Genomic DNA, 25,413 nt, shown 5'->3' on the forward strand with positions numbered 1-25,413 from the left:
ATGGCCTTGCTTCCTACGTTTCTAACGCACACACCCCGTAGCCAACGCTCTGTGCTCATTGTAGTAAAATAGATACCAAATGGAAATGCACATCGTCGACATAACAAGGCATTCCTCGACAGCCACATCAGATTAAGTCACCTGCCCCCCCATGCTTGTTTGGATTAGTCTGCTTCTCATTCATGACAGATTATCCCTCTTGACGCAGTGCGACAAGCTGTAAGTAACAGAAAGTGACCTTGGAGGATGAAAGGGAGCACCATATTTGTCAGATTAGATCCTGACTCTACAGGCTCAGCGGAAGAGACAGCCACAAGGCTGCGCTTGGCTGTTGCGCCATTGTAAGTCACGACCCAGAAGTCACGACGGCAGTTATGGGGTGTGTGTGTGGGGGAGCATCCAGGACTTGCCACAAACGGATATACTTGATAGCCACACTTTTATGAGTAGATCTCTGCTGGATCTGCCAGTGGGCCACCTGGTCCAGCAACCCGGTCCCACAGCAGCCAGCCAAATGTCTACAGGAAACCCGCAACTCCATGACCTTCATGAGCTCCATGAGCTTCAGACTCCATGAGCCCAAGAGCCATCTCCCCTCCTGCTGTCTCCAGAAGCTGGTATTCAGAAGCAGAGCATAACCACTGGGGTTGGAAGCCCTCGGTATCCCCATCCTTCATGAATTTAACTTGTCTACTTTTTTTAAAAAATGTATTTTTGATTAAATCTTACCCATATAACCCCCCCCAAAAGAACTTCATTTGTCTTATCCACTTTGAAAGTCACCCATCATTCCTGCAGGAGCCTGTTCCATAGCGTAATCATGCGCTGAATTAAGAATTTCCTTCTGTTCTCTGCCCTGACTCTTCAGACATTCAGCTCCATGGGATGTTCACAAGTTCTAGTGTCATGAGGTGTGTGTGTGTGTGTGTGTGTGTGTGAGAGAGAGAGAGAGAGAGAGAGAGAGAGAGAGAGAGAGAGAGAGAGAGAGAGAGAGAGAGCTTTCCTCTACCCACTTTCTCCATGCCACGCATATTTTTATGAACTTCAATCATGCCACTTCTTAGTCACCTTTTTCTAAACTAAAAAGGCCCAAATGCCCCTATCTTTCCAGGAATTGCTCCATCCTTTTGATTACAGTGGTACCATGGGTTAAGAACTTAATTCGTTCTGGAGGTCCGTTCTTAACCTGAAACTTTTCTTAACCTGAGGTACCACTTTAGCTAATGGGGCCTCCCACTGCTGCCGTGCCGCCAGTGCGTGATTTCTGTTCTCATCCTGAAGCAAAGTTCTTAACCCGGGGTACTACTTCCAGGTTAGTGGAGTCTGTAACCTGAAGCGTCTGTAACCTGAAGTGTCTGTAACCCGAGGTATCACTGTATTTGAGTTGCCCTTTTCTGAACCTTTTCCGATTGCAATATCCTTTTTTTGAGATAAGGTGACACAGCACTCCAAGGGAAGCCATGCCATAGATTTGTAGGATTACTGGCACTTTTATCTTCAGTTCCTTTCCTAAATGGGATTTGCCTTTTCCACAGCTGCCGCACACATTATATAACTACCCGCCACGACATGAAAGTGCTGCTCCAGATCAGTCAGCACCGGTTCAGACTCCATGAGCGTATATGTGAAATTAGGATTTATTTTAATTTTTTGCCCCAACATGCATCACTTTATACTTGTTTATGCTCAATTGCATTGCCATTTTACTGCCCATTGACTCAATTTGGAGAGATCCAAAACACCACCCTTTTTGTGTTTTAACCGCCCTGAATGATTTCATATCGTCAGCAAACTTGGCTCCTTCATCGCTCATCCCTAACTTGGGATTGCTTACGAGCAAGTTAAAAAGCAACAGTCCCTGGGGGGATTCCACTTTCCCCATTGGGATAATGGTCCATTTATTCCTACTCCCTGTTTCTTAACCAGGTTCTGATCCACAAGAGGATCAGTGTTGTACACGAAAACACCCCTCCCCATCCTTTTCTCTCCCGAAGATCTTGCCCATGTGGAATTTCACTTTTGCAACTGCTCTTGTCACACTGCTCTCCGGAAAGAGTTATCTGCCAGGTGTTAATTCTATGGAAGCAAGGCTACCAGTTGGGATGAAATGTCTGGAATGGCATTGTGGTCTGATTGCTGCCCTTCTCCAGTCTCACATCTATTGTCTAAACTTGGGCTGAGCATATTTTTACTCCCTAATGCTGCTATATATAGAGGGACAATAGTCATTGTGTCGTTTGGCTGGTGGATTGATAGCAGCGGCGAAGAACTCCAATATGGTAGGTTCCTTCCTCCCTCCTTTCCTTCCCTAGGAGGCAAAGCGAATCCATCCTTATATTTAATCTTGCGCAACCCATGTCTTCTTTTCGCAATCAGTTCCTTCCTTCTTCCTTTCCTCCTTGGTGCTGTGGCTGAAAATTCATCCTGTTTGGTGTTTTTTTTATTTAAAAAAATCATTCTTCAATTACAAAGAAACAAAAAAAATTGCATTTCAAAATTATCAAAGGGAAAAGAACATTTTGGTGACGTTCTTCTTGCAGGGGTTTCATTGCTTTCCAGGTGGTGAGGGAAGGCTTTTATTTCATGCTGCAAATAACCGCTCTGGCAGCCTGCACTCTGCAGCCTCCTGGGTGCCCAGGTTTCCTGAAAACCTCGTGGGTATCCTCAGCTGGGTTTTCTATTGGAAGGTGGGGAGGCTGGCTGCTCTGTGCCTGATAGTCGTTTACCATTCTTTTTTTAAAGTGAAGTGGGTTTTTTAAAAGTCAGTTTTAAAGAAATCAGTTCTGAAAGGGGTGGGGTTTTTTGTTTGTTTTTGTTTAGCTATAAGGAAAGATTTCCCTTTTAAATCCGTGACGGTGCCAGTCCCAGGTGCTCAGAAGACAGCCACCCCAGCTTCAATAAGGAACATTTGGAACTGCCTTATACTGAGTCAGAACATTGGTCCCTGTAGCCCAGTATTGTCTACACTGAATGGTAGCTGCTCTCCAGGGTTTTAGGCAGGGTTCTCTTCCAGCCCTATCTGGAGATACCAAAGTTTGTAATTGGGACCTTTCCCCTTGAGCCATAGCCTTTCCCCTGGAAATAATGCCCAGGCGAAGACATTAGGAAGTAACTTCTCCCATGGGGATTTTTCAGTTCAGGGAGATTAACACAAAACAGGCTTACAGATCGTCTAAAATACTAAGCCGTCTGTAACTGCTTTTCAGTAAACAAGATCGGGCAGCTAGGGAGGCTGCAGGGTGCTGGATAAATGTTTAATAGAAAACTGGTTGCTTTGCAAGGTGGTCACCTCCCTATGATAATATAAGCTCAAGGCTGAACCCACCAAGATTCTGGAGGGAGAAAAAAATGGGAGGCTCTTTCACAGGAGAAATGTTTTGCGAAGTGGAAGTTTTGGGTACAGCACTTTTCCACCCTTTTACCCTTCACTGGGTGTTTTTAAGCAGAGGATGGATGACCATCTTTCTAGGGTTCTTTAGCTGAATTTTCTGCATGGGGGGTGGAATGGATGACCCTTGGGGTCCCTTCCATCTCTACAATTCTATGATTCTCTCCAAGTCCTGTGAAGGTCTGCTCCCCTTCTTATCTTTGTGGTTATTTTGCATTGTAAGCAGCTTCTGATTCTTTTTTTAAAAATGGAAAGAGGGATTATGAATATTACTACTACTACTAATAATAATAATAAATTTGAGATTTAAAAATACTTTCTGAAGCACACAGAGTCTCGGGGAAGCATCAAACACGTTTAAAATGGCAAAAAGGGTAGGGGGAAAACCCATTCCTATCCCAAGAAATGATGGTAATGTTCTTAATGAAAGCAACCCGAGGACGTCTATACATAAGGAAACGATCATTCTTTATTAATCAGAGAGAAATGTACATGTAATTATGCCAAATGAGCTCTGCAGGGAGGCTTTCCGCCCCTCACCCCACCCCCTGCTGCCCCCTCCCCACCTCTCACACTTTACGATGTCTTAAAAGGATTTATAAATATTACTGGGGTTTTATAGCATCGTAAAGTTTCAGCTCTTTCTGTAATGCTACTTTCAAACGATTACTGGGAGACAAACCTCTGTTGTCAGAGGTAAGACAATAATCGCTGCAAGGCAGGCAACAGCGGCGGCCCTGAATCTCGAGGGCTGGGGAAGGGGAATCCTAGAATGGCAGCTATTGAGTCCTCCCCCCTCTTCTCACTTTATCCTCACGACATCCCTGTGAGGTAGATTAGGTTGGGAGATAGGGCCTGGCCCCAAGATCACCCAGCGAGCTTCATGGCTGAACGGGCCCTAGCCCAACACGTCGCCACACAGCCTCTACCACTTCATTCTGAAGTGTGGAATTTGTGGAAATTTAGAAACAGTTCCCTTTGTGGTTTGACGAGCAGTCCTTCTTCACGTGGAAACTGTAGCTGTGAGGGAAATAAGGGTCTCTTAACAACTCTAGCGCCCTCAATGACGCGGGTGGTGCTGTGAGTTAAACCACAGAGCCTAGGGCTTGCCGATCAGAAGGTCAGTGGTTCGAATCCCCGTGACGGGGTGAGCTCCTGTTGCTCGGTCCCAGCTCCTGCCAGCCTAGCAGTTCGAAAGCACGTCAAAGTGCAAGTAGATAAATACGTAGGTACTGCTCCGGCGGGAAGGTAAACGGCGTTTCCGTGTGCTGCTCTGGTTCGCCAGAAGCGGCTTAGTCATGCTGGCCACATGACCCGGAAGCTGTATGCCGGCTCCCTTGGCCAGTAAAGCGAGATGAGCACCGCAGCCCCAGAGTCCACGACTGGACCTAACAGTCAGGGGTCCCTTTACCTTTACCTTAACAATTCTAGCACCCTAATGAACTGCGGTTTCCAGGATCCTTTGGGGGAAGCTATGACTGTCTACAGCGGTTATCGTAGTACTTTAAATGGGTGAATGTGGAGTTCATATTTTGGTAGCTGGTTCCTCAGCGGCTTCATTGCAGAGGGAGCTGCCTCCCTGTTCTCTGTCCTGAATCATCCACTTTCCTTGGAAGATCTCCAAGTTCAAGTCTTGTGAGGAGGAGACAAACTTCCTCCCTGTCCACTTTCATGCGCTAGTTTCTCTTCAGACCCTACAAATCTTCCGTAGGCCTTTTTTTCTCACTCCTGCTAATCAGCTTCCTTGGATGACCCCATTGGGTTGTGGTGTTATGAGAGAGAGGGGGGGAAACTTCACTCCCCCCCCCTGCATAATTTTATAGATTTCTGTTATTTCCCGCCTTCCTCGCCTTTCCCCCCATACTAGAAAGCATCTAATGTTATAACCCTTCCATGAGCAATGGAAGCCATTTTTGGATTATTTAAAGGAATACTACAGTATGGTGAATTCGCGAGCTGGATTTTAACCATGAGCAACAGGAGGAATTATATGGATGTTGCTATGGTGCAGCAAGGCGGAGAAATAAAAAACACCATGGAAAACAGGGTGGGAAGTTGACAAAAACAAAGAAAAAATCATTATGTATTGGAGTGCATATGTGATTGTTTTGAAAATTTAATAAAATATATCTGGGCTGCCATACATCCTGGATTTCCCGGACATGTCTGTCATAAATATCATCTGGGCAGAATCCCGCCCCAAAAATTTGCCAAAAAACCTTTGTGTCCGGATTTTCACTTTTTGAAATATGGCAACTCTAGAGAGGGGAATGTTATAACCATTCCTCATAGCGGAAGTTATTTCCCTGTTCCCTGGGAGAAGGTTACTGCCTTCTAGCCCTGCTTTCCCGAATGATCTGGCTGGCCATAACAAAAAGCAGGGTGCAGGACTAGGCGAACCTTTTGTAAACCTCTGTGACATTTTTCAGCTGAAAATCGGGGTGCGTGTCTTTTGGTGCTGCACTGCCTCGTAAGTCAGCTGACTGCCTCCCCTGCCCCTGAGTTAGCTGGCTGCCTCCCCTGCCGCAGCTTCTCCCTAGCAGATGCTTGCTCCCTTTCCTCCTTGCTCGCTTCCTCTGCCCACGCCACACCTCACGCCACCGTGACAGTGGTGGCAGCTTTGTCGGCAGCACAGAGAAGCCGGCAAGAGAGTTGCGCACATCCACCACCTCCGCTCCAGAGGTTCAGCTTCAGGAGGGTTCCACTGATAAGCGCAAGCACTGGCTTCTCCTCCTCCCGTGTTCAGCAACAGTGCTGGAAGGGGGAAACGGGACACTCCCGGATGAAACCAGAAGCCAGGATGGCTTCTGTAATTCCCTGAATGTCCCAGGAAAATAGGTGAGACTTGACAGGTATGTTTGTGTGACCCGTCACTCAGGGATGTTCTTATTCAAAGAGGATCAAGAGGTTGGGTCAATTGATGCCTATCGGAGAGGATGGCTAAATGGAACTTCCTTGTTCAAAGGAAGTCTATCTCTGGACACCAGATAACTAGGGGATGCTATCAGATTTAAGCCTTGCTTGTGGTCATCCGTTTGGCCACCGTGGGGAAGAATAGCCTATGTCAAAGCTTTGGTCTGATGTGGAAGAGTTGTTGCCATGGGCCCTTGAGGTCTGCTTTCCTCCAGGGTAGATAATCTAGCATGATAGAATTGTAGAGTTGGGAGGGATTCCCAGGGGCCATCTAGTCCACCCCCTGCAATGCCGGAATCTCAAGAAAAGCATCCCCAACAGACAGACATCTGGCCTCTCCAATGAAGGAGAGGCCATCACTTTCCAAGCTTCTATCCTGGCAGCCAGTTGCCTGCCGCCTGACATTGAAGACATTCCCCACCACCACCACCCGCCGGCTGTGCGTGCAAAGAATTCCCCTTTCCTCCCACTGTCCCTATGCATTTCTTTCTTTCTCTCTTTGTTTCTTTTTAAAATCGGAACACAAAACTCTCTTTTCCATTCTTGGATCCCACCCCCCGAAACGTCACCTCGCCGGCATCTGCCGTGACACCGCGAACTGAGGCATAAGCCTGGATTAGATTTATCATCTAATTATAGCTAGAACTGGAAAAAGAAGGAATAAAAAAATAATAATGATCAGAGGTATGGAATGCCGTCCATAAAAGGAGAGGATCAAAAGATCACAGCACACCGGATCCAAATGGAATCCCAGGGGAGGGAAAGAGAGATGACGGCAGGACTCTCCAGGGGACTTTCCAAGAAGCAGCTCTTCAACCGAGACCAGTGGCCCATCTAGTCCAGCGTCCTGTTCTCACAGTGGCCAACCAGATGCCCCTCCTGAGGTTTCCAGCCACTGCTGTTCAGAAGCTTTGCTGCCTTTCCCCAGTCTGCCACGGATAGCCATGTCCTCCACGAATTTCTCTCGCCCCCCTCTTTTTCTAAAGCCATCCAAGTTAGTGGCCGTCCCTGCCTCCTGCGGCAGGGAGTTCCATAGTTTAACTATGCAATGCATGAAGAAGTCCTTTATTTTTTTCCCCCTCATTCCGAATCTTCCAACATGCAGCTTTGTTGGATGTCTGCACATTTGTTTGCTTATTGCATTTATATCCCACCTTTTCATCCAAGAAGTTCAAGGTGGCGTACATGGGTCTCCCCCTCCTCATTTAATTCCCACAACAACCCTGTGAGGTAGGTCAGACTGAGGGGCAGTGACTGGTAAGCTTCATGGCCAAGTGAAGATTTGAACCCCAGTTTCCTAGGCCCCAGTTCAGCGCTCTAACCACTGCTCCACACTGTCTCTAGTTCTGGTCTTGGTTTAGACACACACACACACACACACACACACACACACAGTCCTGTCTCAGTCCCTGGATGGCAAGCATGATTCACACAGTCTGCTCAACTGCGTCAGTCCATTGCCCTCATTTCCCCCCTCACTTCCTAACCCCGGCAGCCAGGAGAAATGTGAATAATTATTGCAGAGAAAATCCTTAGCGAGGATAATGCATCTTCGCATCAGCCTCTGGTTTTTATCTTTGTACACTATTTCATTTATTTTCAAGTATTTATTTTCAAGTATGGGGTTTTTAAAAACTCTTTGTATTTCTTAAATTTAAAAATGACAGCATTGCAGAATCCTCAAAAATCCAGGTCTGTTATGATGACACTTGTAACTTTTTTGGGGGGGTGCAGAGGGGAGAGTTCTGGGGGGCCTTGGAAGCTTTCTTGGAGTTTCCACCTGTGAGGGTTGTCATGGAAAGCTAAGAACTAAGAGTTGGCTGGGGGGGGGGGAAGGAGAGGCACAGAGAAACACACACACAGAGAAAGAAGTCTGCGTGAAGGGGAGAAAGTGTGGCAGAAAAAGAGGGGAGAAGAAGGGGCCTCTCCCATTCAGGGGCGTAGGAAGAGGGGGCAGAGGGGGCGGGCCGCCCCGGGTGCCACTCTGGGAGGGGTGACAAGATGGCCCCCTGAGGGCGCGCACAGTCTGTACAGGCACTGCTCGCGCAGCATCCATACGGGCTGCCGCTCTCGTGCACCGTCCATACAGGCTGCCGCGCACCGTCCATACAGGCAAGCGACATCCCGTATGGACTGTGCATGTGCGGCGACCATACAGACTGCGCATGTGCGGCATCCTGTACAGTTACCGCACATGCGCAGTCTGTAAGGGATGCTGCTTGCGCCGCAGCCCGTTTGGACACCGTGCAAGCGGCAGCCCGTATGAAATACGCATTTCAGTCTGAATTCTCATCAGGACCAAAGTCACACTCTGCCTGGGTGCCTGGGTATAGCCCCCCTCCCAGGGTTATTCTCAGGACCGCAATACCTCAAGGACTGCTTCTTTCCATATGAACCTACCTGAACCCTGAGATCATCTTCTGAGGCCTGCCTTTGTATGCCTCCTCCTCGAGAGGTACGGAGAGTGGCAAACATGAGAACAGGCCTTCTCTGCAGTGGCTCCCCATCTGTGGAATGCTCTCCCCAGGGAAGTTCACCTGGCGCCTTCATTATACACCTTTAAGTGCCAGGCAATAACGTTCCTTTTTAACCAGGCCTTTGCTTGATCTGATTTACATCCTATAGCCCAGGGGTCCCCAAACTAAGGCCCAATCGCCTTCTAAATCCGGCCCACGGACAGTCCGGGAATCAGCATGTTTTTACATGAGTAGAATGTGTTTTTATTTAAAATACATCTCTGGGTTATTTTTGGGGCCTGCCTGGTGTTTTTACATGAGTAGAATGTGTTCTTTTATTTAAAATGCATCCCTGGGTTATTTGTGGGGCATAGGAATTCATTCATATATTTTTTCAAAATATAGTCCGGCCCCCCACAAGGTCTGGGGGACAGTGGACCGCCCCCCTGCTGAAAAAGTTTGCTGACCCCTGCCATAGCCTTTTAAAATGTGGTGGGGTGTTTTTTTGGGGGGTGGGGTGGCTATTGGGTTGTTTTTATTTTTATTAGGTATTTATATTTATTAGGTCTTATAACTTGGGTATAGGGCGGTATATAAATTCAATTAATAATAATAATAATCTCATTCTTAATTTGCAGGCACCCAAAATGGCCAGAAACAAGAAGGAAGGAGGTGGCTCCAATGTATTCTCTATGTTTGATCAAAGCCAGATCCAAGAATTTAAAGAGGTAAGTTCTCCTGAAGGCTATGCAAAGCACTTGACCTTGGGATGGGTGAGGATTTCGTTTGGTGTGTGTTTTTAAGCAAAGCAACCTGATTTTCACTTGCTCAACTAATACATGGACCACAATGAAGTTAGCCTTTTGTGCTTTGAACTTCTCCAAATTTTGTCGTATTGTTCTTGGCTCAAAAAAAGTACCAAAGTGCATATAAAATGCGTATTTTAGTTTTATAAGCATACACAAAGTGTTGAACCCATTCAAGTTTTACTCATTGCAGACATCGTCGAAATATATATAAAAATAAAAAAATTGTCCAGTAGCAGCTTAAAGACCAACTAAGTTTGTTCTTGGTATAAGCTTTCGTGTGCATGCACACTTCTTCAGATAACATGGCTATGGTACCTAATGTACCTGAATCATTGCAGACATGTTGAAATTAATGGACCCCAGTTAGCCGTTTACGAAATACTGGAGGCTACGGAGGGTTTTCCGCCTCATTGGATTCAACACAGTTACAAGCAATACCCCCCCACCCCCAATCTCTCACTCTTTGTTTTTGCAATAGGCATTCACAATCATGGATCAGAACCGAGATGGCTTCATTGACAAAGCTGACTTGAGAGACACCTTTGCTGCATTGGGTAAAAAGCACAAACAAACCCATTGTGTACTGACATCTAATATGTATTTTGGATAGTTGTTTTGTTTGCTGTGCCTTTGGACGTCTCGTAGGATATTGGTAACCACATGATTCATGATGGCTCCCGAGATCAAGGAGCAGGTTTTCATCTATGTTTGGATCAAACTGGGTACCATTTTGAATCAAGATGGAAGACTGAACCTTATTGTGTTAGTTGGTTTATCCTAACCAATCAGAGACGACACAGAAAATGGGATGGCGCCATTTCTGCATGAAGTGTTGAATAAACACTCCCAAGTACTTCAGTTTATTTCACCATATGGTAAACCCGGCCAACCTGGGTCTGCAGTTTTGCACCAAAGGTTTAACATCATTTCTAATTCCAGCTTACTTATTTTCAAGCCTGCCATTCCATCAAACCAATACATTTATGCCAAAACCTCGGGTACTGCCACTTCTGGGATCATTAGTTAGAAGGCAATAACGTCTGCCAATAAACTGATTTTCTCTTCACCCGTAACGCTTGTAATTTGGAGTCATTCTATATCCTGTGGCCTTCTTCTTGTGCTGACAATTCTTGAGTTTTCCGCAGTGTCCCCGGGTTCAAAATAGGAGCAGTGATTTCATTCTCTTAAGGTTTTTACACTTTGCTGCATGCTCTATTCAACTTTGAAGAAAAGAAAATATTAGGTTAGAGATTTTGGACCGGTGGTTTGCGAATCATTAGTGCAGGTGTGTGTGAAGATCTCAGGATGATGTCACACACTTACAGCTATATAATTCTTCATGGCTGAATGCCACCATTTACATTTGCTGTCACGTGACAAGGACACTGTTCTGTCATAGGTCGCATGAATGTCAAGAATGAAGAGTTAGAAGAAATGATCAAGGAAGCTCCAGGGGCCATTAACTTCACCGTCTTCCTTACTATGTTTGGTGAGAAGCTCAAAGGTAAGCGGAGACCAGTGGTCAAATGGTGTGTACGAATCTCTATTTACAAACACTTCCCAGAATCCTTTGCATGGGGCGGAGCCATGACAGTTTAACTGGTGGGGAGGGACCCTGGCAGGGCACATATTGCATATGTAGAGGTCCTAGGTTCGTTCCTTGGCCCTCCAGCCAGAAGGACCCAATAGCAGGTGACATGAAAAAATTACTTTTTTGAAATATAATGAAAATGATGTATAGATGGTATCTAACACCAGTAAAATTAGCTAAGATGTATAGAATGAGTAGTAAATCATGCTGGGAATGTAAAGACAAAGATGGTGAATTTTATCATATGTGGTGGACATGCGAAAAAGTAAAAAGATTTTGGGAAATGATATACTATATAATGAATTGAAAAAGATTTTTAGGTATACCTTTCCCAAAAAACCTGGGATTAATAGGAGAGGTGATTGCAAAAGGAGATCAAAAATTATTTATGTATGCTACAACCGTGGCTAGGACTTTATTAGCCCAAAAATAGAAATTACAGGAGATACCGACGATTGAAGAGAGGCAGACGAAAATGATTGACTATGCAGAGTTAGCAAAGTTGACCTGCGGGATCCGTAACCAGGGAGAGACAAAGTTCCAAAAGGAATGGAGTAAATTCGTGGACTATATGGAGAAGAACTGTAGAAGTTTAAAGACACTTGCAGGACTGAAATAACTCCTAAGAATTGGTTTTAATTAGATGGACTAAAAGGAACTGCGAGATAAGAGTGGGAAAGAAAACCGAATGATGGGAGGGAGGTCAAAGCTCGGTAGAGCAAAATGAACTAAAACAGGTGAATAGAAGATAAAACGCAAAAAAAAAAAGTTTGTTGTTTTTGTTGTTTGTTGTTTTTGTTGTGTTTTGGTGTTGTTTATTTGGAAATCTAATAAAAAATATCTTTTTAAAAAAATTGCTTGTTTGAGCCAACAAAGTAATGAGCACCAGGATAGATGGACAAAAAGTCTGACCCTAGAGAAGGCAGCTGCTGGTGTTGATATGAATCCGAGGTGTGCTTGGAATGTAGCTATTGCAACTTGCAATTTTTTGTTCATGGAGCGATGGTTCAGGTATACATGCCAGTGTCATGGACTGGTTGAATTCAGAGGAATGGTCAGAGGAGTCAGCTGGGGAGCATCGGCGGAGCAAGCCGTTCGAGTGCCTGGGGCGGCGCATGTGCCCTGCGCCCAGGGGCGGGGCCAGCCTCCTGCGGGGCGAGCCAGGGCAGGACGCTCCGCGGGGCCTCCGAGGAGTCTGCCTGCCTCCTCCCACTCAGCCGCCCTACAACTGAGGGGGATGTGGTAGGCGGACCGTTTGGGGCAGCACAGAGCCTGCGGGTGCCCAAGCTACTGCGTCGCTCCCAGAAGAGACCTGTGGCTTGGGCACGCTGCAGACCCTGTGGTGAGTGCCGCCTGGCATTTTGTCACCCCCCGTCAGTGGTGACACTCAGGGCGGACCGCCCCCACCGCCCCCTTCCTCCACCCTTGCTGGGCAGCCCCCCAAGGGAAGAAGGCTCAGAGCTGGGGAATTGGTGGTGGGACGAGGATTAGCAGTCAGAGGGAGAAGTGGGAGAAGGCTGGGGAGAAGGGGTGTCAAAAGCTGAAGAGGTAACAGGGCTTAGTGAGCGGGGGGAGTCTATGGCAGAGAGAAGTCCAGAAGCGGAGGCTGGAGAGGAGGGAGGCCAAGAGGCAGAGATGAGTCTGGCTAGTGAAGAGGCACAGGTGTCTCCCCCTCCTTCTGCGACCAGCTCCCCCTCCCCATGGTCTCCCAGGACAAGAAGTGGCATGAAATGGGAAGAGCAAAGACAGACATGCAGGCTTAGTCTTACTTTGTACTGGTGGCCGGCTTGCTTGTGACAATACACACTTTTACGTATATGTACCGTCCCTGGAACGTTACCCCCACGCAAGACGCGATCGTACTGTACTGAACAGGATGGACCAATGGTCTGACTCAGTAGAAGATCACTTCCTCTGCTGCTGTTTTGCTCTGCCCAGCCAGTTTGGTATCTCTAAAATTAGTTTAAAAAATAATCAGTGTTGTGGTGGTGTCTTCCCTCCCATCCTGTCTTTGGGTGAAATTTTTTTTAAAAGAAGCAGTTTGTAGTCTGTAATCCTGCTGGACTCTTGAGCTTTGAAGTGGAATTCTGCGGCAAGCATTCCCTATTGATTAGCTGGTGCGTAAAGTGGTCTCTTTGAGGACAGCGCGGCATCTCTGCGTGGTATACAAATTGCATTTCCTCCAACTCTTTGTGGAGCAGAGGCCCATGTGGCTGACATTAACACAAAATGCTTTGGGGAGGGTGGGTGTGTTTGCTGCTCATCTGGCAGTGGGATATATATCACTAACCAAAGTTTCCAGCTTGCTCCTAGAATTCCAGCTCTCTCCCCTTGCCCCTGCGCTGACAACGCTTTGATGGCTTTAATAGATTTCTAGCACAACTAATTGTATAAATCATTGTCATCATCATCAGTAATTACCTGCCCTTCACTCAAAGGTCCTCGGTTGTGTTACAATGTTAAAACACAATATTAAAAGCAGTTTAAAGCAACTTACATTCCCTACAGTGTCATTGTGTCTACAGACCTGGGATAGCTCAGTCGGTAAAGCATGAGACTCTTAATCTTAGGGTCATGGGTTCTAGCCTCATGTTGGGCAAAAGATTCCTGCATTGCAGGGGGTTGGACTGGATGACCCTTGGGGTCCCATCCAACTCTACAATTCTATTATTCTAAAGTGACTTGTGCTGGGCTTATGTTCCAGGGATGGGGTGTATTTGCAAAAAAATGTGCATAGCCGAACCACCCTCGTATGACCATCCTTAGCTTTCAAGCAAGGCAGAGAGCTTTTAAGAGTTGCTTACCGGGCTCTGGTAGGCTCTTGGGGGACCGATTGAGCCCCCACAATATCTCACAAGAGCCTCCCAGAGCCTGATAAGTGAGTCTGAGAACTTAAAAAGCTCTTTCCGCAGCGGGAGAACCCGGCTCAAATGAGTTTTCAAGCTCTCTGCCTTGCGAGCAATTAATTTGCGGGATTTCAAATAACCCAAGATAATTGTGCACGAGACGTGATCATACTGTATTTGCTATTGGCATATAATTTCTGGGGTTTCCATAGCCATGGATCTTCCCTTCTTTTTTTTGCAACCTAAACCCCCCCCCCCAAAAAAAACACAAGCAACTTTTCTCCCTCCTTCCCTGTGGGCTGCCACACACACCTAGAAGGTGACAGTGGCCAGTAGTCACAAAATCTTGACGGGTTCAGGTAGGTAGCCGTGTTGGTCTGTCATAGTCATAATAAATAACAAGATGAAAGATTTTTTAAAAAAATTATTAAAGGAGTTCTTTTTGGATCATCTTTTAATATATATATTTATCTTTCATGTTGTTATTTATTAATCTTGACTGGGTGATATTCCTTCTTCGCACTTATTAAAAGCATGGGATCTCCGTCCTCCTTTGCAGCTGACAAACTGGAAGGTGTGCAAAGGAGGTTCAGCCTGGAAACCTAGCCTTATGAGGAACGGTTGAGGGAGTTGGGGATGTTTAGCCTGGAGAAGAGAAGACATAGAAGTGACATGATAGCCATCTTCAAATATATGAAGGGCTGTCACAGGGAAGATGGAGTGAGCTTGTTTTCTCCTGCTAAGGAGGATAGGACCTGAACCAATGGTTCAGGGGTGGCCAACTTCCAAGAGACTGCGATCTACTCACAGAGTTAAAAACTGGCAGTGATTCAGGTCAAAGTTGTTGAGCTTTTTTTTTTTAGGAAGGAAAGCCCTGTTTTTTGGGGGGGAGGGGTTCATCTGAGGAATCGGTCTGTTGTATTTTCCCAAACTGCTAGAGTGCTAATCAGGAAATTATTCTGCAAACATGCAACAGTTTGCAATCCTTGAACTTGTCCACCTCTCATTATTTTTAACCTTGAGAACAAATGCATTTTTTAAAAGAGAAGAACACAGGTATCTGCCTTATACTGAATCCATTGGCTTCCTATTGTCCCCAGAGAGTCTTTGAGGTTTTAGGCAACTTACCTGGAGATGCTGGGCATTGAACCTGTGACTTTCTGTATGCAAGGCAGGTGCTTTGCCACTGAACTACAGCCTTTCCCTCTATATGGTTTTCTCTGTTTCTGATGTTCAGAGATGTTGCTTCTTTGAGCCGAACAAGGGAGGTGTGAGCAGTATGGGGAGAATGTCAAAGTGCACAGGAGTACAGAAACTTTTAATTGGGGGGGGATAATCCCCAATGTTAAGTGACCCTGGAATAACTCAGCCTCTAAAATGTGTGGGTGAGGGGGGGTGGAGAATAAGTCTTCACTAACTGCTGAAAGACTATCAGGCTCAGCTCCTGGGGGAAAGGGCTCCACATTTCAGGTGCCACAGTTAGAAAGGCCCTGCTATAGATTACCAGCTGCCTTCCTCTCGGAAAGAGAGTGTTACCTATGACTTAAGCCAGGCACCCCCAAACTGCGGCCCTCCAGATGTTTTGGCCTACAACTCCCATGATCCCTAGCTAAGAGGACCAGTGGTCAGGGATGATGGGAAATGTAGTCCAAAACATCTGGAGGGCCGAAGTTTGGGGATGTCTGACTTAAGCCTTGTTGATTCCTGTGGGTGTAGAGATGGGGGAGAAATAATTTCTGCTCACATGTGAATGTACCTCATGCGCACTTCCTGAACCAAGACACAAACTGAAATTCAGCTGTCCTTTGAAACTCACACATCTCTGTATTTGGCAATGCAGCTATCCAGGGGGGGGGGGGAATCCCCCCAAATGCTGACAAAAATATTGTTATAGGTTGTGGGAGGGGGGGGAGGGGTTCAATCTGGATGGTATCCGCAGATCTCTTTTGAACCTGTGATTCTGTAACTCTGAGGTTAGAATCTACAAGAGAAAACTTGGTGAACCTGGTCAGACCAGTTTTGTTGGAAGCTCACGGCCTTGGCTGGCCAGTTACATGTCCAAAGAGGTTGCCCAGTTGCCATGGAGACAAGTGGTTGGGCCTTTTCTCACCTCGCCGGGCTGGAAGCCATGTCATCCTAGGATGGAGAACATCAGGGTGGGGAAGCCTGAGAGACAGATACATGTCTTGCTCTGTGCTGGACCCAAGACCTGTGGCTTAGGGATCTCCCTGGGACCCTAATAAGGAAGCAAGATCTGTTGGGGTGTTAACGCTGTGAGACCCTCACACCTATTCTCAGGTAGTACAGATGTGCAACTAAAACTATATATCCTAAAGACACCACAGTCTCCATTGTCCTTCGTTCCAAGGAAACTGAACCTTCGGAAAGCACAGGTACCCCTGGAGTCTCTTGCCACTCAGAGACTAGGGTGTGTGCAGCAATATGTACATCAGGGGAAATTGCACACATAACTGTGTATGTTAAGGGAAAGCAGGCACAAAATTCATAATATTCCGGAAAACGGTGTGCAAAAATGTGCACCTAGCACAAAAAGTCTTCAAAAATGTGTATATTGTAAAGGTGCATGAAAATTGGCATGGATTTACGTTTGTCCCTTCCCCAACAGTGCAAGTAGCAACCTCTCTCCCAAAGGCATATTTATAAAAGGGTCGCGGGTGGCGCTGTGGTCTAAATCACCGAGCCTCTTGGGCATGCCGAAGGTCAGCGGTTCGAATCCCTGCAACGGGGTGAGCTGCCATTGCTCAGTCCCAGCTCCCGCCAACCTAGCAGTTTGAAAGCACACCAGTGCAAGTAGATCAATAGATACTGCTGCTGCAGGAAGGTAAAAGGCATTTCTGTGCGCTCTGGTTTCCGTCACCGTGTCCCGTTGCGCCAGAAGCAGTTTAGTCATGCTGCCCACATGACTGGGAAAGTTGTCTGTGCACAAATGCTGGCTCTCTCAGCCTGAAAGCGAGATGAGCGCCACAACCCCATAGTCACCTTTGACTTGACTTAACCACCCAGGCGTCCTTTACCTTATATTTATAAAGTTGAGGCAGTCGTCTTTCCAATTCCCGTCCAGTGTATGTGTATGTATGTGTATATATATTTCTTTATCATTTTCCATTACAACCTTTCACATTTCATTGAATATAACCGTAACTTCAATCACCATATTTCTCCCTTCCCCCTATATCTTTAATACTTTCCGCTGCTGGCTTTACACTAACCCTGCTAAAGTTTTAACCGGATTAACCTGATTCTTCAGCCATTCTGCAAACATTTCCCACTGTTCCTTAAATACTCCCTCTTCCTGATCTCTTATTCTATTAGATAAATGTGCTAATTCTACATATTCCATCCATTTCACCTGCCACTTCTCCTGTGTTGCTATTGTTCTCCCGGTTGCCCAGTTTCTACGTAGGACTAAGATGGGCCTGTTGGTGGCCTAAGTGTGGCTTCTGTTCTCCATAGGCGACTGTGAATGTTGATACAGGGAAATAAACGGTCTGGTCTTCTTCTGTAAGCAGCACAGGAGGTTGCGGTATGGCGAGGGTAATAGATTGTGTGTGTATGTATGTATGTGTGCACGCATGTATGTGACAATATTCATGGGAAGCCCTAATGTGATAAGTGGTAAAAGTTGGCTCTTTAGTTACACAGATGATTGGAAAATGGGGGTCATATATTTATTGTCAGCATGTGTGACTTGCTGGGCTTGCATGAGTCATCTGGGCTACCATCAATGCAGTGCTCTCCACTGGAGTATGTTCACACATTCATCTGCCACTCCTCAAGTGCCCAGTAATCGAGTGGAGTGAAATCAGATTAAGTTATGTTCGTATGTGGTGTGAACCAGCAATTACATGTGTGCACGGAAGTATTGGAAGTATAAATCTCTGCTTGTTCCCCTTATAGGCACAGATCCGGAAGAGATCATTCTGAATGCTTTTAGGGTTTTCGACAGAGAAGGAAAAGGTCATGTGAAAGCAGATTAGTAAGTTTTCATTTCGTTTTGAATCTCTTCCCCATGTTAATTTCGCTTCTGTCAAGTTTGTGACTCATTGTCAGTCTGCTGTATCGCACTGCCCAATGGCTGGATTCCTGCCCCATGGAATGCCAGATTCTGTGAGCAGTCATAGAATCATCAAATCATGGAATGGTAGAGTTGGAAGGGACCCTGAGGGTCATCTAGTCCAGCCCCCTCCAATGCAGAAATCCCAGCTAAAGCATCCATGACAGATTGCCATCCAACCTTTGCTTAAAAAACCTACAAGGAAGGAGAGTCCACCACCTCCCGAGGGAGACCGTTCTGCTGTCACCAATAAAGGTCTGGGCCAGTTTTAACCCAGCTTCAGCCTCTATATGCTCCCATGCACGCTACTCTCACTGCAGACACAAATTAATCCCAATGTGAGCCAAACATAAACGAAAACAAAACCTGTCCCTGCATGTAGAGAACTAGCACACCAGGGAAAGTGTTGAAGCGGCTGAAGCGGCTCTAGCCATTACACCACGCTCCGCCTCCTACTTTGCCTGCACCCACACAGTTAATGCCACATCTAGTCTCATCCTGAGAGAGGAGGATCAGGGGCACCCACAATTTAATAATACAAAGTGGAATATAAATGCGCAATACGTAACTGCAGGGTTTTTCTTGCTGGAAAAGGACATCCAGAACACCCCACCAAAAACGGTCCCTGCCCAACATAGCCAAAGTCACAAGACAATTTCATTAGCTCATCACCACACAACAAAACATACTGTTTTCTTATTAGACCCAAGGGTAATGTCAATCATTACATAACAAACCATTAAATCAATCCCATGGTTGCATTTGATGCTTAGCCTCATTTCATATAATTCCAGCATTTAGACATTTGACTCTAATAATTTTTTTACACGTCCCTTTGAAAGTCTTTCCGCTTTCAAGGCGATGGTTGCTATTCATTAATAGCATTTCTCCATGAGGAGAAGGAAAGACAACAGCAGAATACTTCCCCCCCCCTCCATTGGCGGCGACTGACCTTTTTAATAAGAACCTTCATCTAATTAACATCCTTTTGGGGCATTTCATTTTTTCCACTGCATGTTTTCACCTCTCACTTGGAAAATCGTGACTCATTTGGGAGTTTTGGAACTGATTTTGAATGGGATGGCAAAGATATGTGATATCTATATTGCCTTAAACACCACACTCTTACCACACAGAGAGATAGAGAGATGAGAAAGAGATTGGGCACACCATCCTTTGCGATGTTGAAGCTCAACAACAGGCAACAGCCTCCTTCCAAAGTGGGCAAACGAAACAAAAACTGGCATGGCGTTTGGAAAAGTTTGGCAATTCAGGTTGCAAAGTTCCCTTGGCGTTTATGAGGTTTACTCACAAGCAAGAGAGCACAGCATTGCGATTATGCTTCCCACAGCTGTCCAATAACAGTCTTGTTGATACCAAACAGCACTCCACAAATTTGCACCAACTTGGACCATGACGGAAATTAGCTGTATTTAAAGTCTGGCCAACCACCTTCTCCAAAGTCCATATTTTCAAAGCCCAGAATATCCCGTTTCCCTCCCTGCTTGTTTGCGAGCAATGTGCGTATTTGAGAGACCTGGACATACATGACGTCAGAGCCCTCTCCTTCCTTCCATATCCTGTTTGTAGAAGCAAGGCTCCGTTTCCTGAGCAACGCAGGAAGTCATTGTGGATCCAACCTCACATCCACAAGTGAGCTCACAGATTAGAATAGAAGGCAGGCACATCCAATTTGCATGCCCTTCTAGGACTGCAGACCATCCAAGTGTCCCTGTTTTCCAGGGACATTCCTGGATTTACAGAAGCTGTCCCGGTTTCTGATTTGATCCCAGAATGTCCACTTTTCTTTAGGACATACTTATTTTCATCAGAGAAATGTTGGGGGATATGTGTTATGTACTAAGCTTGGATCCTAGCATAGCTGCCAAGTTATCCCTTTTTACAGGGATTTTCCCTTATGCTGAATAGGCTTCCTCGCGAGAAAAGGGAAAACTTGGCAGCTATGGATCCTAGAACATTAGGCAAGTAGGATCCTAGAATGCAACAACTGATTGGCTTGCAGGAGAAGACCAATCAGGCTCCAGGAAAAAGTTAATCAGCCTATTAGGCTGGTAGGATTGCAGAATTCAACAACTGATGGGCCTACACGAAAAGACCAATCAGGCTCCAGGAGGGAAGCAGAATCAGCCAATCAGACGGGACTCATTGTGTAAATAATGTATATAAAAGCCTGAGGTTTGGGGGGCATTTCATTCAATGTTTTACAAGCTGCAATAAAGAGCATGAAGTCACTACAGGACTCCGAGTATATTTCAGTATGGGATGGGGAGTTCAGTTGCCTCTCCTCTTTAGACTTACTTGCCAATCCTCAACCAACAACCAAAGGAGGTTTCTATCAAGTGAACTTAAGGGTGTAATAGCCCAGGTAGTTCAGTTTTCAGTTCAATTCTGTGTTGCTGTGGCCCTTCAGATACTCTTTGCCCCAAGAGAGAATTTTCTGTTCCTCCCTTTTTCAAAATGAAGAGGATTGTTCTCCACAATTAGAGAGTCCACTCAGGGGTGGAGGAAGGGTGTGTGGTGGGGGCGGGCCGCCCTGGGTGTCACCACTGACGGGGGTGACAAAATGCTGGGCGGCACTCACTGCGGGGCCTGCAGCGCACCAGAGCCACGCGTCTGTCCTGGGAGTGACACAGTGGCTTGAGCACCCACAGGCTCCGTGCTGCCCCAAACAGTCCGCCCACCCCCTCCCCCTCAGCTGTAGGGCGGCTGAGTGGGAGGAGGCAGGCAGGCTCCTCGGAGGCCCCACGGAGCGTCCTGCCCTGGCTGGCCCCGCCCCTGTGAGCATCTGGCCCTGCCCCTGGGCGCAAGGCACGCACACCGCCCCAGGCACCCGATCGGCTTCCTCCGCCGCCGAGTCCACTAGCTTAGAAAGATCAGAATTAGGTGCCTAAGGAACTTACACTTCCATTTCGTTTAAGTGCAAAGAGTAGGAAGATCCAGTTGTGATTCTCAATTGTTTCTTCCCCAAGACGGCAGGAGACAGTCTGATGGAGCCACAGAAGGATCAAATCCTTTTTGGATCCTCATCCAGACATCATTGATGCTGCTGCCCACAGCCCCACCGACCTCTTCTTGAGGCTACATTTCGTTTTTGAAAAAAAGGAAATGCAGCTCCCTGTGACTTAACTAGGAAACCAAATATTGGGACTGAAAATATTGGAACCATAGCTGCCAAGTTTTCGCTTTTCTCGCGAGGAAGCCTATTCAGCATAAGGGGAAATCCCTGTAAAAAAGGGATAACTTGGCAGCTATGATTGGAACGAGCTGAAACTGGCCACGGCAGATACCATCAGGACCCCAGGGCAGGCTCTGTTTTTATAAACCCAGTTTGTTTCTATGTGTCTGATTTTGGGGTTGTTGTCTCCTCCCTCCCCGCAAAGAAACAAGTAATATGGAAAACAACAACTGCAGGAAAGCTCACGGCTTCTTAGTTAGGAAAATCTGAGTCTTTGTTTCTCTATAAAATAAATAATGGAAACTGTTGTGTTCTTTACTCAGCCCTTCTTATGTGTAATGGTGCCAGAGGCTGCCGTGCTGTGCTTCTGAAGCTCAAAATTGCATTTGATCCTCCTCCTTCGCCACCACCACCTCAGCCGCCCCCGCCGCCCCCAATTTGGCCTCACATTCTTTCCAAAAACACTGGATGCATGTGAACGGAATATGCCAAGCGACACTGGTTGCTTTCTGAGTGAGAGAGAGAGAGAGAGAAAAAGTGGACTGAGCCTCTTTGGAAACCAAATCAATAGAAGAGTCTTGTGGCGGAAGGTTTCATGGACTGGAGTCAACAGATTTAGGACAGTTGCCAGATACAGACAGGTGGACACAGAGGAGGAAAGATGGAAACAGTGAGACCAAAAGTGGCCCATCTTGTCCAGCATCCCATTTCTCTTGGTGGCAAACCAGATTATCAGTGCTTGGGAAGTCTGCCTTCAAAGAGAATTAGTTCCAGTTCAAGTTCTCCCCTCCCAAAACAGGATTAGTTCCAGTGCAAGTTCACCCCCTCCAAAAAGGAAAAACTTCTGCTCCAGTTCAATGCAAAATTCATTCACATGGCAATTTTTCAGTCTTCAGAGTTTTCACTACGGTAGTTGCTCACCTGAAGGATAAAATGTACCTAAGAACACTAAGGAAACATCCAAATACACATGTAACACAATAGGAACAGTTATTTTGTCTATTTCCCCGCAACGATTCCCAAGCTTAAACAGCAACATCCCTTTTACAGATAGGGGAAAAATGACGAATGCAATGAAACACAATGAATGCAATGGTGTGTGTGTGGGTGGGTGGGTGTGAATTAAAAAGCGGCCTCCAAAAAATCAGCACAAAAGGAACTTAATTCCTGTTCGGTTCGCCCGGACATTGCGGAAACTACTTTCAGATGTGACTCAGAGCTTTTCGAATTAATTCAGCAAATTAGTTCACTTGAATCCATCCGTTCCAAGCACCGCCAGTTACTTACACCCTTAGACATATTGACCTGGCTCTGTTCACAGTGCTTCTCTAGCAAGAGGGGGATACAAAGGGACAAAGTGGATCTGTGATCCCTGCATTCCAGGAGGCTGGGATAGGATCCCTTCCAACTCTACAGCTCTATGATTCCACAACTTTCAGCCACAATGGCGCCAGCACTACATTCATCCTGCTACGCGCTCCTGTTAGGTTTGAGCACAGTGCAGATTGCAAATGTGGCTTCCTCCTTGAGCCTTAAATAGATTTGCTTTATTTCAAACAGCATGAAGGAAATGCTCATGACACAGGCAGACCGGTTTACTGAAGAGGAGGTAAGATTCCTTACACGCTGCGGCTGCACTCCCCTTTTCCTGAAAATGCGAAGATTTTTCTATTTGATAAGAACAATTTCTGTGTTCCCCCCCCCCCCCCCGATCCGGATTTGATGGTTGAGATGGCATCATGAGATTGCCGGGCGTAGTCCATGGGAGTCTGATATCTTGAGATAAATGGGGGAAAGAGCTGGTCTGGGATAGATTGGTGGTCCTTTAGAGGGAAGACTTCTAACCTTCCCAGTTTCTATATTTATTTCCTTTATATCCCACTTTTATCTCCAAGGAGTTCAAGGTGGCGTACATGGTTCCATGGGCGTAGCCATGGATTTTTGTTTGTGGGGGGCAGACAAAGTTGTTCAGGTTTTTTGGGGGTGGGGGAATCCACCAAAGTTGTTGAGCTCTTTTTAGGAGATTGCCCCCTAAAGTTGGGGAAGTCAAGGGTAAAAAGTAAAAATACCCCCAAGAGCAGGACTTTAGGGGGGAGCAGGCTTTGGTTGGGGGTTAGGCTGATGCTAGGGGAGGCATAACCTCAGTGCATTGAATACTTTCTTTTTTGTATATAATTTCAATTAAGTTTTCTGTTTTACAATTTAAGATACTCATTTTACATCCTTAACATATCAATGACTTCCCTTCTTCTCTTTCCACGGTTCATTTTACATATCATAAATCCCTGCATATTTTATAGAAACTATACCATTCAGTATTCCATTATTGCATCCGACAAAACTTATTTCCACTGTTGAATTTATCTTAATGCTGCCAGCGTTTTCAGCTGTACACAATTATTTCCCATATATTCAATAAACGTTTTCCAGTCTTCTTTATTGAGTACTTTCAATGCTTTTCAATAATTCTTGTGCCCCCCCTGACCCCCCCCATGCATAGTTCTCCTCCTTCTCCATTTTATCCTGACAGGTAAGTTAGGCTGAGAGACTGTGACTAGCCCTAGGTCAGCCAATGAGCTTCATGGCCGAGTGGGAATTCGAATCCTGGTCTCCCAAGTCCACACTCTTAACCAGGCATCCCCAAACTGCGGCCCTCCAGATGTTTTGGCCTACAACTCCCATGATCCCTAGCTAACAGGATCAATGGTCGGGGAAGATGGGAATTGTAGTCCAAAACATCTGGAGGGCCGAAGTTTGGGGGTGCCTGCTCTTAACCCTACACCACACTAGCTCTCAATATTGTTGTTTGACACTAGCTCTCAGTGTTGTTGTTTTGATACCAGCTCCCTATGGAAGGTTCCACATCAGCATAGAGTGGAGTGTGGTCCATTTGTAGAACCTTGAGCTGGAGCCAGCATGCCAATAAACATGGCTCCTGAATGATTACAGTGGCTCTCTTCAATGGTACCAGCTAACTGGTAGAGCAGGGGTAGGCAATCAGTCTTTGAACCATGCCATTGCTGACCAGCACGCTCCTGTGACAGTTGGGATGGAACTCCCCATCCTTTCCAATCTTTATTTCCTTCTTGTGTTCCTCAGGTCAAACAGACGTTCACAGCATTCCCTCCAGATCCTGCCGGCAACCTGGACTACAAGAACCTTGTTTACGTTATCACCCACGGGGAAGAGAAGGACTAGAAGATGCTGAGATGATCCCTCGAGAGAAGGCTATTCACTGTTGCCTCTTTGGAGGGTCCAGCTTCAGAGGAAGCTGAGTGAGATGAAAGCCATTCTATTTCACCAGGCTTCACCAACCTGGCGCCCTCCTCATGCTTCAGAGTACAACTGCCATCAGATGTAGAAAACAACTAGGGAGCAGCAGGTTGCTGAAGGCTGTGCTAGATGATCTTGGGCGTTTTTATAAATAAAAGCGGAAGATACCATTTTGTATCCATCTCCCTGCTTGGTCTTCTGTGTATTCTCGTTTTTTGTTGTCGTCAGCGATCTAGAAATGGGATGTTCTCGATGACGGGAAGGGTAATGTAGCTCCACCTCTTACCCTTCCTTTTATTGAACACCAGGAGATACGTGAAACAGACAAGGGGTGGAGGGAATCTTTGTGAAACAGGGATGGGTTCTTTTTATAAACCTCCAAGCTGGCTTAGTGTGAGCAGGAGTTGAGTACTGGGACCTGTTTTAAATCTGAAGACCCAACCGAGGAACCTGCTTGTTGGAATGACGCAAAGGTGTCTTTGGTTCCCTGCTCAAAATGGCCGTCATGACTAGCGATGTGAAGGCCCGGAAAAAACCCGGGGGAAAACTTTCCCCCCCATTTTCCCCCTGAAGCCTTCTTTGTTTCCCCCCCCCCGAAAAATTGAAAAAAATAAAAAATAGATTATGGAATGTTTTATTTTAACATGATGAATAAAATATTTTAAGATAAGGAGTTCAAAAATTTTATAAATCATTTTAAAAAAATATGTATGGTATCTAATTTCTGTGAGGAAAAGCAAGTCCTAGGTTACAAACTGAACTCTCCAATGCAAGAACAAGATACATTTCTTCCTTTAGGAGGTGCTGTTGTCACCAGAAAAGAAAAAGGTTTCCGTTTTGTTTTTGCATGTGTGTGCTATGCATTG

General features: G+C 46.1%; 1 protein-coding gene across 1 annotated transcript; it reads left to right on the forward strand.

The window, feature by feature from the left end:
• The first annotated feature begins 2,228 nt into the window (after positions 1 to 2,228).
• On the forward strand, positions 2,229 to 24,742 carry MYL10 (myosin light chain 10). Its single transcript, XM_035139873.2, has 7 exons — positions 2,229 to 2,279; positions 9,396 to 9,485; positions 10,045 to 10,120; positions 10,966 to 11,070; positions 17,922 to 18,000; positions 22,835 to 22,883; positions 24,374 to 24,742. The coding sequence occupies exons 1-7, from the start codon at positions 2,277 to 2,279 to the stop codon at positions 24,470 to 24,472; spliced, it is 501 nt and encodes a 166-aa protein (XP_034995764.1). The 5' UTR covers positions 2,229 to 2,276; the 3' UTR covers positions 24,473 to 24,742.
• The last annotated feature ends 671 nt before the right edge of the window (positions 24,743 to 25,413 follow it).

This window comes from Zootoca vivipara, chromosome 15 (assembly GCF_963506605.1).
Source record: "Zootoca vivipara chromosome 15, rZooViv1.1, whole genome shotgun sequence".
Taxonomy (NCBI): domain Eukaryota; kingdom Metazoa; phylum Chordata; class Lepidosauria; order Squamata; family Lacertidae; genus Zootoca; species Zootoca vivipara.

What these genes read in the sequence shown, in the direction of transcription:
- MYL10 (XM_035139873.2), top strand. An exon ending in GTTTGGTGAGAAGCTCAAAG is followed by an intron (nt 11,071 to 17,921) that starts GTAAGCGGAGAC and finishes TTCCCCTTATAG; the next exon opens with GCACAGATCCGGAAGAGATC. An exon ending in GGTCATGTGAAAGCAGATTA is followed by an intron (nt 18,001 to 22,834) that starts GTAAGTTTTCAT and finishes TATTTCAAACAG; the next exon opens with CATGAAGGAAATGCTCATGA.